Genomic DNA, 17,289 nt, shown 5'->3' with positions numbered 1-17,289 from the left:
TTAGTAAAATAATGCGAGGCATTTTCTAATTTATTCGGTTTGACTGGTTGCCTGTTCATCTTTACTACCTTCAGCTCGCTCTGAATTTAAATTTGACAATGATTAATTCAGCTGATCTTGACAGTGACATCTAAAGAATTGTTTATTTATTTAAACATCCTGGTTAAATCAGTAAACAATAAAATGGGAAACATTTAATCAACTGTAGCAACCAAACATGCGACTAGAAAGCTTTGGGATGAAAGGTTCCTAGTTTGCATTTAACAGCTCTACATTGATCTGTTCTGAAAACATCAAGGTGTAACAATTACTTTAGTTTTTTATGAGGAATTTTTAAGTTTTTGTTTTGAACCATTTTAGATGATTATTATGGAAGATAATCGATCAATGACGTTCCACTGCTCGGAATTGTCGTCCACAATGTTCCACAAGCTCTATGAGCAAAAGAGAATGAACAGATTTTGTGATGTAACCCTGTATGTAAATAACAAAATTCTGAAGGCCCATCGCAACGTTTTAGCTTGTAGTTCACCTTATTTCGATTCCATTTTAAAGCATCATAAAGTAGTTAAAGAACAGCTTACTGTAAACTGTTTAGATAGCGAAATATTTAATCATGTTTTAAGCTTTATGTATACAGGAGAAATTACCGTAAAACACTCCAATGTAGAGGAACTCCTTAAACTCGCAGACCATTTTATATTAACCAAAGTAATTGAGTACTGTATAGAATTTCTAGGGACTAAATTAAGCTTAGATAATTGTCTGTTTACCTATTTTTTAACTCAGAGGTTCAAGCTGAAGCATTTAGGAAATATTGTTGAAAATTGGATAGGTAGTCATATAGATAATATTTGCGAAGGAGACGAAATTGGCCGGCTCAGTTCTAAGGAGCTACAGGACTTTTTTAGAAACAAGGTAATTTATGGCATGCTTGTTTTATTTTTATGTGCACGGATAACATTAAGAATTAGCACCCAAACTTTTTGGATCCACATTGCTGCTGCTAATAAATATGTATCTGCCAATTTATTGTTAATTTATGCTTGTTTTTATTTATTTATTCCGCTTTTTCCCGGTGTGGTTATTATACTTTTCCAATTGCGTTTATTTTGTGCCTAACATCTTAGATGTTTTTCTCTACTTTCACTCTCTTTAATACGCAAACATTATTTGTATTTCTAGACGATCTATTACAAGTAGATTTGAATTTTCTTCTAATTATAAAAATATTTCAGAAGCCATTTGTTTGTGAACTGCAGCGTGTTGAACTTTTATTCGAAAAAAATGAATTTATTAAAATAGTGGAAATCGGTTGAATAATTTTAATGATTTTATATGCTTAGGCAATTAACAACAATGGAAGTTTTGTGAAAACGAGAAGCGAAAAAATTAGACAATTGTACGCCAGTAATTTTTACTGTGAAATTTCAGTCTAATATTGCTTCAGGCGTTCGGAACTTTGTTTCGTAAATAAACAATTAATAACATTTTAATTCTTCTAGTCAACAATTTTGTTCCTTTCCAATTTGAGCAGAAACTTAAAAAATGACTAATTTCCAGATAATCACTGAAAGAATATGTCTATTTCCCAATGCTATTAAATGTTCTTTTAATTAAAACTTCAACACTATCGATAGAAAAGCATTTTCCGAATAGAACCACCCCAAACCACCCTGTATATTTCCTGACTAAGTATATTTTTCATCATTCCGCTTACTAACCAAGCTAATTAATATTTTAGAACTTTATTCTAACAACCCAGAAAGCCCTAACAGTTCTCTCAAAATGGGTCCTGTTGGACCTAGATAGGAGAGAAAAATACTTTGATAAGCTCGTTAGATGTTTCTATACTAACAATCTAGAACCGGCTGAGGTTTTCAAGCATCTAGACACGAGTATTCTGTATAGCAAAAGTGAGATTTGTTTGTTCAGGTTTTTAGATTATTTAGCGCAGAATAGTTGGACGTTATCCAGCTTTAAAACGCGATACGAAGTGTTGCAAGCAAAATACGGACAAGTGAGTAGACCGGTTTTCCAAAATGTCGTTTTTCTTAATATTTTGTTGCAATTTAGTTGATACTTAGTGACTCGAAAAGTCAGGACCAAGAAAACATTCGACCAGAGAAAATAGTGATTACTGAACGGATGGATAATAATTCGTCTCAGAATGTGTTGAACTCAGTGAAAGTGAAAGCTAAATTAAGAGACCAAAAAAGACTGATTTTGAAAAAGTTGATGCTGTTTGGTTTAAAACCGAGCTTGAGGATGGCGGCCCTGAAAATGCTCACTTGCAGAAAACAACGAATTTCTCTTAGCGAAAATGAGAAGGAAGAGACTGAAGGTTTTTCTCCAATTATACACCAATTTAACACATTGAAGACGAAAGAACTTTTAGGCAATGAAGACAACGATGAAAAAGTGGGCATCAAATGCCCGATATGTTTTGCCACCATCAATGATAGTTTACTGCTGGAGCAACATCTCGCATTAAGTCACGCAAAGGATGTAACTTACAAATGCGGGATTTGTTCGTTTGTTTGCCAGTATCATGGGGATTATTTGAACCACATGAAAACGCACTTTAACGGACCACCATTCAAATGCGACTATTGTGAGCATTAATTTCCTGTAATTCCGTGAATGTTTTTCATTATTTCCTTTTTTAGGCGAGTACAATACGGATCAAATTTCAAAACTGATTACCCATAGAGCTCAACATTTAGATGAATCCATCTATCAGTGCACCTTCTGTTCCTTTAAGGTTTGCGCAAACCAGCCTATTAAAATGCAGCGTTTTAATCTGTTTTAATTTTAGTGCCGCCAAAAGCACAACTATGTCTCCCACATGAAAATCCACACTCCAGAAAAAACCTACAAATGTGAGCATTGCTTCAAATCCTTCAGATACAAACAGAACCTGGAAGCGCATCTTCTCACGCACTCAAATGAAAAGAATTTGACTTGTGATTCGTGCGGATTCCATACCAAATTTCTTAGCCATATGGTGGCGCACAAACGAATCCATTCAGGTGAAGTGTTCCGGTGTTCATATCCGCACTGTAAATACACTTCATCAAAGAAGAATCAGTTGGCAATCCACTCCAAAACGCATAATGGAGGTACGAATGTTGGAGGGGCTCGGCCGCATGCCTGCTCAGTATGTGGACGAGGATTTATGGAGAAGTCTCACCTTGTACGACATGAGAGGTGATATATATTGCCAATGTTGCTCAATTTGCTACACCAGATCATGTTTTTTTAGGATACATTTGGAGGAAAAGCCTTTTAAGTGTTCGAGCTGCGATTATGCCAGTTCGAGAAGAGATAAGCTAAAGGAGCACTTCACTAGACACCATGGGGAGAATGCCTCAGCTAAGGTATTGTTTATCGAGAAGTATAGTTCAACTTTGTCGGTGAATGTACATTCTTAGGTCCCTTACAAAGCGAGGCCCTTGAGAAATGGAACTGCTTCATCGTCAACTTCTTCTGGGAGGTCCAAGTCCCAGGTAAATTTCGAAACGCATTGTATTAGACGGCTTGAACTTAATGTGCTTTTTGGCTTTTTTAGAACAATCAGGATAACTCTCCAGTCTCAACTTCGGCCAACACAACAAACCTTAGCAACTCGGTCAATTTTACTCAAAGCAGTAGCACAGCAACTAATGCGAGCAATGTGAGTCAATCAATTGCCGGTCCAGAAATTCAGGAGCTAATTATGCACCATCAGAATCATACTACGCCCACGGCAGGTAAGAATCAATTGCCCTTTATTTCTTCAAAAGGTTTCAATGGTGAAAATGGACCAGAATGTAGACTAAAGTGTCTTAAGGTATGGAATGACGAGTCTAGCGAATAGAATGGTGATCTGATGCATATTTACGTGCCATTCGCAATGAAAACTCGCACATTATACTTCTTGAAAACAAACTTACCGAAAGCATTGGCCCATCTGGAAACAAAGAAGAAAATGTCGTTAGTACAGCAGGAAATTTGTCCAATGTGTTGTTCTTGGAAATTAGAAATCTGAAGAATGCATTAAAGCTGAAAAACTGAAATCAGTTCAAGATAAGGGATTTATAGATTAGAAATCACCAGTTTTCTTTTTTTACCATTTTCTGCTCATGAAAGCTCAAAAAGTTTACACTACACTTCAACACACACAATGAAAAATAAAAATGCATTCCGAATTAAAAACTTGCAGTGATCAGAAAGGATAAACCACCGCATTTGCCATAAGGGCCACACTAAGTATATTTTCCATCTCAGAACGCGATTTATACGCGGTAAAGGGCTTGCGACCTATCTCGACCCACCTTAAATAAATCAGGGAGTTTTACTAAAATCTGGCCGCTACTTAGATTTTTCAACAGCTACATATTATGCCATCGGTGGCACTTTTGAGTCAAGTGCACCTGATGGCAAAAAATAAACTATTTTATACTCTATTAATTCTCAACCAACGAAATAATTTTCGCTACTTTTCAGCTATCAATGCTGCAGCTTATCCCCATCATTTCGCCGATCATGCTGCAGAGTTTCATCACGCCCATACCCATGCCCACAACATTCACAATCAGCTGCTGGCCACTTCAGCAGCCGCAGCGGTTGCTAGTCATTCGCAAAGATCAGCTGCATCAAATGGCAGCCACAACAACGGCCACGTGATGCTGTCTAGATCAAATCATTCTACAGCTACATCTACAGCCGCTGCTGTTGCAGCTGCAATGATGCTAGATCCCAGATTTCATCATAATACTACGGTATGATTTTTATATTCAAATAAACATTTTTGTGATAAAAGCTTACAAATTGGACACGGCACAGTTGTAGAAGAGCTAGGGAAGAAGGAACAGGCGCCAATTAAAAACAACGAAAGTGCAAAAGTTTCAAAATTATTTTAGCTTCTCTTTGATTGTGACTAAACGCTTGAATTTTTGTGTGAAAAGTGCGAGCTATAGATACATTTTCCGGAAGTTTCATCCAAAAAATCAAATTATTGGCTGCTTGGAAGAATTTAAGTTCTGTTTGTAAATCTCCAATCCTCAATAGCTTGAAACTTACCGAATAGAGAACATTTGTTGACGCCTTGAAGCGTCGATTTATTTCATGCAATATTTCCGTTTTTCGCTTGAATTTTGAAATATTGTAAAATCTAATTCGCGACATGTGCTGTATGGAAGAGAACTGTGTCACTGCATATGTAAATTATATTCAAAAAGGTTTTATAACAAAACGCGCGGGGTTAAAAAAATTATTTCTAATTCCAATTTATCTTATTAGAGTTTTCTTCCCATGTACAAAAAATTAAAACGCAAATTGAAAAAAACTAAACAAAAAAATCGCGTTCGAATCGCATCGCATGATGAGGAAGGTCCAGAAGAAGGAAAAACATGTTTATCGTGAAGTGTCTCTCGGTGAATCTTGGGATAATTTTTTGGAACTGGACTCATTTTTTTCCGACGACTCTCGACATCTGATTTGCCGTGATAATTTTTGCACGTAACTGTAAATGTGGGTATCTAAAGCATTTTGGTTGAATTTGTAGAGCATCGGGGCGGTTTAAAAATGTTAATTATGTCCGAAAAAGTGTTTTTTTTTTCAAAAGAATCCCCTGCTTCGTATCGTTGGCTAGCAAGAGCAAACTAAATGAATTATTCTAGCAGCTCTGGGCGTCGATATACATGTAATAATATGTACTTTTAGGTACCATATCATCCCTCAACCACCCCTGTTTCGATGGCAATGGCTGCCGTTCAATCTTCGCAACAAATTCAAGCGTCCGGCCAGGGCGCTGAATATCCGCCTCCTTTACAAAACTGCATGACATTATTCTAAAATAAGTTCGCTATTCCACATTAGTGATTTTCTTGGCTTGTACTGACTGTACACGTATTAATCCATAGGTATTTTGCTTTCGATTGGAAGAGGCAAATGTGTGGATATATCCAAAAATCGATGAGCAGGGCGTTCTTGAAATGCTGATCTGATGAAACATTCGCAGCTCTAGAGCCACATAATTGAATAAAACTTACTTAAATTCGTTTTTAAACGCAAGCTAGTCGACAATGGCATCTATATGATTCTGGTCCAGTGAGTCGCCATTGAAAATTGCGCAAAAATATAGTTTGTCCAAGTTTAAATTAATTTCAAGTACACCCTCTCAACATACACTCGCAAATTATGTAATTTTCGGTATGTAAAGTGTAATGAAATAAAAATAGGATTTAGAGGGATTTTTCAGTCACCCCAAGTTTGTCCCTAATAGAATGAAACAACATTTGGCTTTAACAGTTTACATTTATAACTTAAAATCGATCTTTTCCCCGGGAACATACGGAGAGACAAAGTCCCTGGCAACATTTAAAAGGCAAACTAGAACAAGGCAAAAAATCAACAGAAACGTCGATATGTTATTTGCTCGAGATGCGCTTTTGTTGCATCCACTTTCCTTGCAGCAATAAGTGCAGCTATATGAGTCGCTATTTGGGTTGCACTGCATCCCGAGACCTGAAGCCATTAATTCATCGTCAAATGAGCACGGCGCCAATCCACATTCCCTCTTTACTACCAAGCCTTCCTGAGCTGAAAATAGCAAAAAATGGGGTTTAGTTGAATAATAAAAGATTTATCTTACCATTCTTCGAGACGTGCATAGCGCATCGGTCAAACGGGGAGCCACACGCTTTCAGATCCCGAATATCGCAGTTCTGCAAATCGTGTCTTGTGCACTGGTAACATGTGAGATTGTTGGAAATTGCGGATGTACCTCAACAGAAAATATTGTTAATTTATACATTATCTGTATATGTGTTTTTGCCCCCATTTTTTCTTCTTATACACGGTGTTATTTGATAATCTGCCGTAATTTCAAGAACGCATTTTTCAATAATAAAATGGATACGTTTTGATCTAATGCGAGTTTTCGTAAAGTATTTTGCTCTTGAACTTTGAATAGTCACTTTCCTAATCAATCTGTACGTTTTGTGTGTCTTCAATTTTGTTTGTTAAAGGCCATGTTTTCAAGAAAAATGGTAAAATGTATATTGGGAATTCAGATACATTCACCAGGAGGTTCAAACAATAAGAATTTTCGTCATACAGATTTGGTCGCTTTCAGCAATTTTTCTGAAAAACTGTGCATTTGTTAAAAAAACTTCCAGAGTCACAAAAGCTTTTACTTTTTTTAAACCAACATGAATAGTCGACGTTTTGTTGCCTAAAAAACAAAGAACTCTCCAATCTTACTCCAATTTAATGTAAGAAACGCACGAAAAGAATATATTTAATGAAAAATTACATATCGTTGCATTCGAAAAATAATCAACACCTAATCTGATTAAAAAAAAACCCTTAAATTAATTTTTAAAGCACCCTACATTAATGGACAATATTAACGGAATAGGCGCTTTCACTATACAGATCTATTTCTCCACTCCTTGAGCGCATTCCCCAGAACAGATAAAAATACACTCAAAGCAATAAATTGGAGGAAATTTAACAATAAAAACTTACAACTGAAACATGCCACTATCAAAATACCAACAGCGAACATTTTAATTTCATCTAAAGTTGCGACGACCATTTTAATAAGATTTGAATGGAATTAGTCGAGAGCGCGTTTTAGGCAGATCTATACTTCCCGATTTCCTGCTTTGCACTAAACGTGGGGGATTGAGGACCGAGCATTCGCAGGATCGAGGGTTTGCAGAATATCGGGAAACGGGAAAATGTATGCAGGACATACGGTGAAAATATCCCGGAGAGTTTTCAGGCAGTAGCAAATATTGCGGTTTCCTTAAAACATGTCAGCCTGAAAAATCAATTATTTAAAGGTTCTTTAATCCTTCTGTTTCAGTTAGAGGTAAAACATGTTTTTGAGAACAAAAGGCAACAGTCAGCGCTGTTTCCACTCTGAAATTGTACCTGAATATTTCAGCTATTGTTGCGTTAAGTGGCAGATATAAAAACATTACACGTAGTCTCGTTAAACACATCCTTATATATGTTTCACCCTGTATATTGGAATTGATTCTTGGTTTGCACACTAAAAACCATTGAACATTTTCGGATTTTCTTATATAAATAGATAGATGAATTTTAAAAGACTATAAATCCGAGCAACAATCCTTCCTGCTGATGTTTTATTGAGTATTTTCTTATTAATAATTTTTTTTATTATTTCTTTCCCGATTAGGTTCGATTTGTCTCGCATGTAACATGCTAAAGTTATTATTTTTTTGGTAGTGTTTTTTTTTCTATATTCCTTGTTATGCTGAACTTCTTCAACTTCTGGTGAATGTTAATACTTAATTTTCTCCAACTCTCTTAATTCAATTTACTTAATTAAGATACAACAACAAACATTAATAAGACCTTAAAGCAAATTACCTTGAAACTCTTTACTCGATGTTTTCGTTACAAAATCCGGTTTTTATTTTAATTTTTCCATTACTATTTACTCGATATTTAATTATAACTTCCACTTTTTTATTATGTGAATTGTCCTTGCCCACACTATGGCTATCTTCGTTTACCTATGCCTGTTCGACGGAAAGACTTGATTTTTTATAGAGATGCGGCAACATTGCTTATTGACACACCCAGCTGTGCTTCATGACTGTTTACTGTTTACTTCCAATTTTTTTCAAATTTACTGCTTGTTTTAGTTTTGCATGAGTACACATTTTACTCAAAACCCATAAAACTTACTAACTTCCAAAATGAACCCGCTCAACTGCCTTTTACTGCTCATTTTAGGGCAGTGTGTTTATTATGGTAAGTTAACCTCAAAATACGATACTAATTTGTATTTTTTTCTGTAAAAACTTAGTTTTTTGTATAATGAAACTATTTATTTTCCTTCAGCGACTTCTCTAGAGTGCTATGTTTGCGACAGCCAAGAAGATAACAGCGAAAAATGTGTTAAAACTATCCAAACATGTAATTATGGGGAAGATGTTTGCCTTACAGAGATTCGATGGGGCTCCACTCCATATTGGCAGCAAGGTAACTTATTTGAAGCTGGGCGGCAACCTTCATTCTGAAAAAATGCCCATTTTTCAACCCTAATAACACATCGGTACTATAGTCACTATTAGCTCAAAGTGTATCCACTAAAGCTAGCAAATGAACTTACTGGAGATTTTCTGGATGTTTCTAATACTACTTCCAGGTGCTTTGAAGCAATATTATATTTCAAAGAGATGTGCAACGAAAGACAAATGTGAAAGATACAGAAGCAGCAACATGGGAAGTTGTACGCACATTTGGTATGAGGACTGGAAGTGCTCTGAATGCTGCAAAGGCGATAGGTGCAACTATTATATTATAGTAAGTCTCAATATTTTCGTATTCACTTTGAGCAGTCATCTGAAATATTCCCAATTTTTTAGTCGGCAGGTTCAGTTCTCAGCCGAACCACATTACTAATAACATTCGCGTCGTATATTTTAAGTAAGTTGGTGTTGTGAGACCAAATGTATACTACCAGAAAGTGCAAATACTGCGACAGCGCCGCACATTTAATTGCAATTCAGTCTTAGGGTTCTCTTTTTTAATCTGAATGTTCTGTGATATTCAATTTTTAAAATGTATTTTGTGCCTTAATTGTTATTTTTTATATTGTGACTACTAAGCAACAATTCCGTCCAAACATGACTTAATTATTTAATTATGTATTCTTTAGGAACGAAATCAGTCTCTAATAAATAACATCGTATAAGATGAAACAAAAACCTTCGAATATATTTTGTGTACCTACAGTTGTGTCTACAATTAACCTGGTATCTAAGTACACAGCCTGAGGTTCCTCATTTCTTTTGGTAATAATGTCGCTTTTTATTATGTCCACTGTCCAATTATGTGGATTGTTTATTACATTTTATATTATGTATGTTTCTATTACATATGTGTGTATGCTAAACACGTCCTAAGTTAAGTAAAATTTCAATCAACTATATAAAAATAAACGAATGTTTTTCTACCTACTTAACGTATTTTTTCAGTCCTTCACCATCGTATCCCGCTCAAGAATAGCGCCTGAACTAATAAATTAAGCTATTTACTTCAATAAAACATATTTTACTGCCTGCCGGTAATCTCGTCACAAAGATTAGCTAGTGCCTGACATTCTTCAGTTTTTTGGTTCAACTCGATTTCAAGTGATGCGGCTTTTATTTCCAATCTTTTCACCTGAGCTTGTAAGTTTGATAAATCGCGCCTGTATCTTTGTTTTTCGTCTTCAGTCTCTTGTTGCGCCCTAGATGAAGAACATTCAACAATTATCAACGGCAAAGCGTTGTTTTATATCTTCTTACCTTCTAATTTGTTCCAAAGATTGTCGTTTCATCGCCGCGCACTTTGATTCCAGTTGCGACAATTGCCCTTCAGCGTTTTCAATATTTTCCACTAGAATATCCTCATTTTGCTTATACAACGTTATCACTGATTTTGCTTTTTCGTATTTTCTGCAACAGAAAATCGGTTTAATATGAAAATTAACAGCTAAAGTGGCAACTTACTCAAACAGGTCGGAAAATGCCATTTCCGTATTGTTGAAATGTCTAAAGTTGGTGCTTAATTCAGTTTTGAGCTTTTCTAGTTCGATGCTTTGCTCAAGTATTCGTTTCTCATATTGCTCGAGTAGTTTTCTAAAAAAAATTAAAATATTTACTTGAAAAAAAATTAATTTAGTATAATTACTTGTAATTGTTAATTGTGCTGCTGCTGTGCTCAATTTTTAACGTAGTTTTATTGTTAGCTGGTTTGATGGAATCTTGCTCAAAATCAAGTCCGTTTCTAGTTTGATTATTTGCTGCACTTTGGTTTTGCGTTGAAACAAGTTTCTTGTTTTCTGTAGAATTTTCGTTTTCATTTAGAGCTTCGTTTTTATTCCCATTTCTTTTGTCCTCAGTCGACTCCAAACCAGGCAGCTTTAGTTCTGCATCAAGCTTTTCCTCCAAATTATTTTGGTTACCAACCCTGCCATTTATATGCTGGGCAGCGTTGCTATCAGGGGCTGAAGAATTAGCGAAGTGTTTTTTTGCAGCTTTTTTCCTTTGGGCGTTTTTCCTATTTACGGACTTTTTATAGGTTGCTGTTTTCAATCCGTATGCAGTTTCATCCCTTCCGTTTACTTCTGCTATGTTTTCTTCTGTTTTTGCTGACTGCTCTGTATCAGTAGTTGCATTTTTATTTTGTGCTTCTAATCCACTTTTGCTGCTTTGGATTGTTTCATTTTTTGCGGCTGTTTCAGTTTCCGACTGTTCGACGTTTTGACTAGCTTCAACCACTTCCCTTTCTTCAGCTCTTGGTTTAGCTTCTCTGATTTGGTCATTGAGTGAAGATTTAGCTTCCTGATTAATCTCTACTTCATTTTCATCTCCTCCCTCTTTAATACTTTCGGCATTCTGATTAGCGATTGACTGTATTTGACTGCAATTTTCTACTGAGAAATGCAGATTATCCTCCTCAATTGCAACAGCTTCATTACTTTTATTTTGGTTGAATTCTTCAGAAGGTGTATCAATATTTGTAGATTCAATCATGCTTAACAGGAAATCGGAACGATGGCTACTTTCAGAGGTTTTATTCAGCTCTTTATTTGCACTGATGTCTTCATTATTTTCTGAAACTAATTGATCTAAAACGTCATTCGCATATTGCCGTTCGAAGTTTTCAAATTCTTTCGTATCCTGCCTTTGATACTCAATATTGACTTTGGCTTTTTCATGGTTTTTATTGACCTCCGCCAACTGGTTGTTAAGATCCACAATTTCCGGTTTATCAGAACGGTGTAGTTCATCAGATGGTTTCCCATTTTCATCATGAGAATGTTGACTCCTTGCAACCAGGATATCAAGGATATCGTCTGTAGTGTTAGAAGAGTTGCTTTCAGCAATTCCTTCAAACTTTCTCTCAAGATTTTCAAATTCCTGGGTATCTTGTCTGTGAAATAAAACGTGGTTTTCTTCAAAATTTCTTTCCAGTTTCTCAAATTCTTGGGTATCTTGTCGGTCGAGCGAAACGCGGTTTTCTTCATTTGCTGCACTTTTGGTAACAGTAGTCTCCTCTAGTTTTTTTATAATGTGGTCGAGTTCTTGCGTTTCTTGTCTCTCGTAAATTCTGATTTGCTCCTCCTTACTCATTTGTTCCGGTGTTTCTGCTTCGACGGTTTCCCGTTTCTCTTCTAATGAAAGAACCGCATCTTCCTGTTCGGGAGTTTTTTCTTTGGGCTTCGCTTTTTCCACATTGGTTGAACTTTCCAAACTTCCTGGTTGAGGAAGACATTTTGGATCTACAACTCTTACACCTTCCAGACTTTTATGCATATCTGCATCTTCGACATTAATATTCGTAGCATTCGGGCATTCATCCGAATCGTTTCGGTTTTTTATGTTTTTGGTGTACGGCTTTGGTTCAATTTCTGATGCTTCTTTGGTCAATGTTTTTAATTCACTTTCAACACTATTTTGTTCTGCATCGTTTTTTATTAGCGTGTCGCTTTTAATTGGAATGTTTTCCTTTGGCTCAAGTCCATGGACAGTCTCGTTTTCTTCAATGTTTTCGAGTGCATTTTTTGGTTCCAATTCATCCAAGTTTTCCACGATGTTGAACTGTTTTGGATCTTCAATATTCGTTTGATGGGCATTTTCAGCGAGAACCAAAGTTTCATTCACGCTTCGGATGAGATTTTCTAGCGCTCCTTCCGATTTGCTGGTTGTGAGCTCTTCTGAATGGTTGCGCTTCGGGAGCGAAATTCCACTCATTTCTAATGGGCTTCTTTTCACATTCAGTGAACTTTCTAGAATTGTGTTACCTGATGATGAGTTCTCTATAGAGTCGTCAAGAATATAACTTAACGAAACGTAGTCGTTTGAATCTTCCGCATTAAATGTAGCCGGTTCAGTTGAAGACTCTCTGCTGCTTTCAAATTCCAGAACTTCCAGACTATCACTAAGCTCGTGGTTTGGAAGCAAACCATCTGCATTGGGAGCTTCTAAGCTATCCACCATGCTGGTGTTCAAGGAATCGGCTTCTGTGATATTGAAAGTGATCGAATCTCTTTGCTGGATCTTCAGCTCCTGTTGGGATATTTCAGTTTCCGAATCCTGCATTTTGATTATCTGTTTTTCTCTGGATGGCGGAGTTTGTGGGGTTTTCGTTGTGAAGGACTGATTTACGCTAGGTTGAGTTGATAACTGGCCTGAAAGGGAAATAAATGAATCTAATTGTTTTAACTTCTTTGAAAGATGGAGTTGAAGAGGAGAAAAATACTCACATTTTGTTGAATTTTCGCGCAAAATTCATATGCAATTACTAAATGCTAATTTTTCATTCGTAAACAATATGAGTTTATTGAATTGTTGTACAATTGATAAATCCCTTATCAAAATAACGCACTTGAGTTTTATCGCTTTCTAGTAATGATTGTGGGGCAGTGTTATTATTAAACATGCGGTATGAAGGATGAGGATTTAATTTATGTAAGTCTTAAAAATTAACAGTATTACTCACCTGAGATTTGCGTACTTGCAAGGAATGTTTGTTCATTTTTTCTAGTTTCCCTGGTGTTTATTATAGAATCTGAGCCTGTTACAGCGTCCTGAAACGTTTCATCTTCTTCAGTTGGTTTTGTATCGATAATTTGGCCAGTTGTTGCGCTAAAAATTGTTGATTAATTCATGTGCAAAATTTTTGTTTCTGTTTCTGTGTTGAAAAAGTCTAGAAAATGTCTGCCTTACCAAGTGAAAGACATGTTTTGTTAATAGTTGAACATCAATCTAGCTGATACCATTTCAACGAAAAATAAATATTTATATCTAATAAAAGCATAGACTCAGGCTTAACTAGATTATTAAGTAAATTTGCTTATTTTATTACCTATTTGATGTAACTGGAGGATGTTTTTCCGCATCACTTTTTTTCGATGGTTTGAGTTGATCTGTTAAAAAGTTGCTCGGTTTTTAAATTTATTCACAGAGAAAAAAACATTTTGATTACCTGCATTATTTGCAGGCCTTTCGTTATCCTGCTGCTTGATTTCATTCTGAAATAAAGAAGTTTAGACTGAATTTGACAAATTTTATTATATGGAAAGTGCTGGCCACCCATAATGATACGCGGTTTTCCTGTGCTTAAAAGCGCACAAAGCAATTGTGAACCAGCAAAAGTTAATCTGGCAATTATATACTACCTTATTGATGTATTTCTTGAAAACACTGGTAACAAAATTCATGATTTTTCCGATTTTCTCGCATATATGATTACGAACGTTTATTTTTTCGTTGGCACGGAAAATAACACTAAAATCGAAAAGCTAAATATAATTAAATTTAGCCTTAGCATTAAACGTCACTGATCGGCACCAATTTAATACTGCGCGCATTTTGCGCACATAAGTATACAAATCTATAAAGTTTTTGCGGAATATTTTGACCTGAAAATCGTCCTTAGCAATGGAAACCAAAGAGATTTTCGTAGCTGAAAATAAACATTCGTTCTTTGAACAGACAATGTCGGAAATGAATAATAAAATTCTATTTTTAAGAGTGAGTGCGGCTGTAATGAACAGCAGGAGTGGCTTTCCCGCCTTGATTAACAAATGGGTCAATCATTTAAGTTGAAGGTGCGCAACAACAATTTAAGATGCGTTGTGAAATTTATCCAGAACAATTAATTGTTAATAGTCTAAAAGCAAAACGCAATTATAATTGCTACTAGCTTTAGCTACTCAATAACAAAAATATCTTTTAACATGATGAAATTCGTGGTTAATTGTGTCTTTTTCTGCATAGAGGATGTTTTGGGGACTTTGTGTTAATTTTTTTTTCTATTCCTAGTTAAAAAAGCAACTCGTAGAGGGATTAAACCTTGCAAATTTTCGGTTTTGATATTTTCATACAAATGAAGAAAAGCAGGCGTAAATGCTGAATTAATTGTGGCCTAAAACCACGCCCTTTTATGGATTGTTTAAAAACCAACGCTGGCATCGATGCATTATAAGACTTGTGCCAATATTGGGAAGACGTCATTAATTTAAAAGTTTTAAGAAGAAGAAGTTTTATTTCAAATAAACAATAACAAATACTCGCAAGTAAATTGTTGCAACTTTCGTTAATAACAGGTAGTGTTTCGGTTAGGTTTTTTTGCGATATTAGAACGTTCGATTGCTGACTGTCAATATGGAAGGGATTCTTTGGAAATGGACAAATTATTGGAATGGTAAGTGGCCACATTGGAAGCTTTTCACAGGAAAGTTTACAATTTGTTTTCTAATTTTTGTGTATTTATTCAATAACGTTTAATATTTTCTTCGTTGGTCAATTTACAACATATTGAAATCGATTGACTAACATTCTGAGACCCAAGAATTTCTGTTCCTCCATCAACAATTGGGCAATTTTATGTGTATTGAATAAAATCATAATAATAATAAAGTAACAATACATAAGAGAATTAATACAGGTTGGCAAACACGATGGTTTATACTCGAAAATGGAATATTGAGCTATTACAAATCCCAGGATGAAGTGAAGCAAGGCTGCAAGGGATCCATAAAAGTGCAAGCATGCGAAATAAATGGTAAATAATTTTTTCTATTTAATTGTTAACAGTCGTGCCATAAACATTTTCTCTTCCTTGACCAGCAATTCGACTTCGATTTGGTACCAGATTGTGTGCTTTCAATTTATTGCGGCAGATACATTTAAACTGAAAATAGAGCTATATTGTTCTTATCACTGCAACATGAAATTTTAACGAATTGTGTCCTTTAAATAACTCTAAGTTTGCGTTTTTGTCTCCAGCTCAGTTTTTTTTTCAGTAAGTTCAATAGATCATACGCGCATGGATCTGGTAATACCAGGTGAGCAGCACATGTATTTAAGAGCAGCAACTTCTCAAGAAAGACAACAGTGGCTGGTAGCTCTTGGAACAGCCAAAGCGTGTGTCCATAGTAGGCGAGGAAAGGAAAACAGTGAGTGTATTTTAAGAAAATGTTGCTTGATTTGAGTTTTTTTGTCCACAAGGCAAAACATACAAAAAACTATAAAACGCAAGTACCAGCAATAACTTTTTTGATGATTTTTTTTGACTTCTCCATTTAATTTGGAAGCTTAAAGCTCTCTTGCGTTTTTCTCTGAGATTTTTTGGTTTTGGTTAAAAACATAAAACCGTCGCTGGTCGAAAAAATGCAAATTAATTTTACTCTTGGAGAATGCACTTTTGCATCAAAGTTAGTCACTTAAAAGATGTGGTATTGCTAAAAGGACAAAAAGGGAATTTTGGAACATTTGAGTAAGAAACATTTTGCATAAAGAGGATTCCGTCCTTCTTTCAGATAAGAATGTTTTCCAGCGATTGCAATTGTTCGATTTTGTTCGTTTGTTACTTCGGTTCTCCTAGATTTTAGTTTTCAAAAGTTCACTGCTAAACATTCCCAGTCTTTCTTAAGGAAAAAAATGGTTGTTTTTTATAGCCAAAAGTCCTGATTCATTAAAATCAAAGAAATCCGAATTAAAGCTCTACTGCGATTTGTTGATGCAACAGGTCCATGTAATTAAGAATTCAGCCCAAGCTCCTGATGGTCCACAAATTGAGGTAATCGCCAGATACTTTTGAACTACATTTAAGTACCTAAACGCATTTTTTTAATTTTTAGAATATGGATGAAACTACACGGCTTTTAGGCGCAACTTGTGATACATTTATCAAAACGCTGGATGACTGTATGAAATTAGCAGCGAATGGGATATACGAAATGCCCATAAACAATGAAGTTATTTTGCCTCCGATTACAATTAAAAAGGTAAGCATTTCCTTATTTTATTTCAATGTGATTCATGCAATAGTTACTGTTTCGTCTAGGTTTTTAAGCGATCAAATTCCGGAAAAACGTGAGGCTAATGTGGGTTGGATAACACTTTATAGATGCTATTGCGTCCAAGTTAAATGTTTTTTTCCTTAAGTGACTGTTCCGATTTAATTTACAAGGGCAGTTTTCTTTGCGTAATTCAGTTTCTACAATCTGAAATTAAATTGAACGATTATTTAGTCTGTGATTAGTGTAATATTGATTTGGAACGTATTGTATAAGTACGAGCAAATTAGTATGTGATGAAGGAACTTGCGTAATCAATAATGCCAAATGACTTATTTATTTTATATATTTATAAACGGTGTAAATCTGTTAGGTGTATTTATTTAGGTATTTTTAATGAAAACCACAAAAGGCACAACTTTGTTAAAACTTGTCTAAGAAATTTTACTTTAGTATTAGAGTTATTT

At 35.3% G+C, this 17,289-nt stretch overlaps 5 protein-coding genes across 7 annotated transcripts; 3 read left to right on the top strand and 2 right to left on the bottom strand.

Annotated features, from left to right (window-relative positions):
- The first annotated feature begins 116 nt into the window (after positions 1 to 116).
- LOC109546563 (histone-lysine N-methyltransferase PRDM9) lies at positions 117 to 6,232 on the top strand. The gene is made up of 12 exons (XM_019917560.2): positions 117 to 298; positions 361 to 918; positions 1,745 to 2,020; positions 2,077 to 2,344; positions 2,399 to 2,614; positions 2,670 to 2,764; positions 2,819 to 3,210; positions 3,266 to 3,380; positions 3,435 to 3,509; positions 3,572 to 3,752; positions 4,489 to 4,763; positions 5,707 to 6,232. Exons 2-12 carry the CDS (start codon positions 361 to 363, stop codon positions 5,836 to 5,838), a joined length of 2,583 nt encoding a protein of 860 aa, XP_019773119.1. The 5' UTR covers positions 117 to 298; the 3' UTR covers positions 5,839 to 6,232.
- Positions 6,233 to 6,280: 48 nt separating this feature from the next.
- On the bottom strand, positions 6,281 to 8,512 carry LOC109546573. Its single transcript, XM_019917571.2, has 3 exons — positions 7,516 to 8,512; positions 6,638 to 6,769; positions 6,281 to 6,585 (listed from the first exon to the last, which is right to left on the bottom strand). Exons 1-3 carry the CDS (start codon positions 7,583 to 7,585, stop codon positions 6,302 to 6,304), a joined length of 486 nt encoding a protein of 161 aa, XP_019773130.1. The 5' UTR covers positions 7,586 to 8,512; the 3' UTR covers positions 6,281 to 6,301.
- A 66-nt stretch (positions 8,513 to 8,578) lies between these two features.
- On the top strand, positions 8,579 to 9,989 carry LOC109546554. The gene is made up of 4 exons (XM_019917548.2): positions 8,579 to 8,778; positions 8,869 to 9,009; positions 9,176 to 9,333; positions 9,396 to 9,989. The coding sequence occupies exons 1-4, from the start codon at positions 8,724 to 8,726 to the stop codon at positions 9,471 to 9,473; spliced, it is 432 nt and encodes a 143-aa protein (XP_019773107.2). The 5' UTR covers positions 8,579 to 8,723; the 3' UTR covers positions 9,474 to 9,989.
- On the bottom strand, positions 9,722 to 14,524 carry LOC109546519 (GATA zinc finger domain-containing protein 14). Of its 3 annotated transcripts, XM_019917502.2 has the most exons (8): positions 14,198 to 14,524; positions 14,005 to 14,050; positions 13,885 to 13,945; positions 13,519 to 13,664; positions 10,705 to 13,207; positions 10,524 to 10,652; positions 10,320 to 10,469; positions 9,722 to 10,261 (listed from the first exon to the last, which is right to left on the bottom strand). In XM_019917502.2, the coding sequence occupies exons 1-8, from the start codon at positions 14,237 to 14,239 to the stop codon at positions 10,084 to 10,086; spliced, it is 3,255 nt and encodes a 1,084-aa protein (XP_019773061.2). In that variant the 5' UTR covers positions 14,240 to 14,524; the 3' UTR covers positions 9,722 to 10,083. The 3 variants fall into 3 exon arrangements, with proteins under 3 accessions (XP_019773061.2, XP_019773070.2, XP_019773079.2); XM_019917511.2 differs by lacking the exons at positions 13,885 to 13,945; positions 14,005 to 14,050; positions 14,198 to 14,524 and adding an exon at positions 13,746 to 13,819; XM_019917520.2 differs by lacking the exons at positions 13,519 to 13,664; positions 13,885 to 13,945; positions 14,005 to 14,050; positions 14,198 to 14,524 and adding an exon at positions 13,283 to 13,483.
- A 458-nt stretch (positions 14,525 to 14,982) lies between these two features.
- Positions 14,983 to 17,191, top strand: LOC109546537 (pleckstrin homology domain-containing family A member 3). The gene is made up of 6 exons (XM_019917538.2): positions 14,983 to 15,225; positions 15,469 to 15,585; positions 15,827 to 15,979; positions 16,481 to 16,602; positions 16,664 to 16,810; positions 16,870 to 17,191. The coding sequence occupies exons 1-6, from the start codon at positions 15,186 to 15,188 to the stop codon at positions 16,900 to 16,902; spliced, it is 612 nt and encodes a 203-aa protein (XP_019773097.1). The 5' UTR covers positions 14,983 to 15,185; the 3' UTR covers positions 16,903 to 17,191.
- Positions 17,192 to 17,289: the final 98 nt, after the last annotated feature.

This window comes from Dendroctonus ponderosae, unplaced genomic scaffold (assembly GCF_020466585.1).
Source record: "Dendroctonus ponderosae isolate FM_Combo_2020 unplaced genomic scaffold, Dpon_F_20191213v2 Dpon_F_20191213_5, whole genome shotgun sequence".
In the NCBI taxonomy this organism is placed as follows: domain Eukaryota; kingdom Metazoa; phylum Arthropoda; class Insecta; order Coleoptera; family Curculionidae; genus Dendroctonus; species Dendroctonus ponderosae.
Note: the sequence above shows the minus strand (reverse complement) of the source record. Positions and strands in the feature narration are given on the sequence as shown.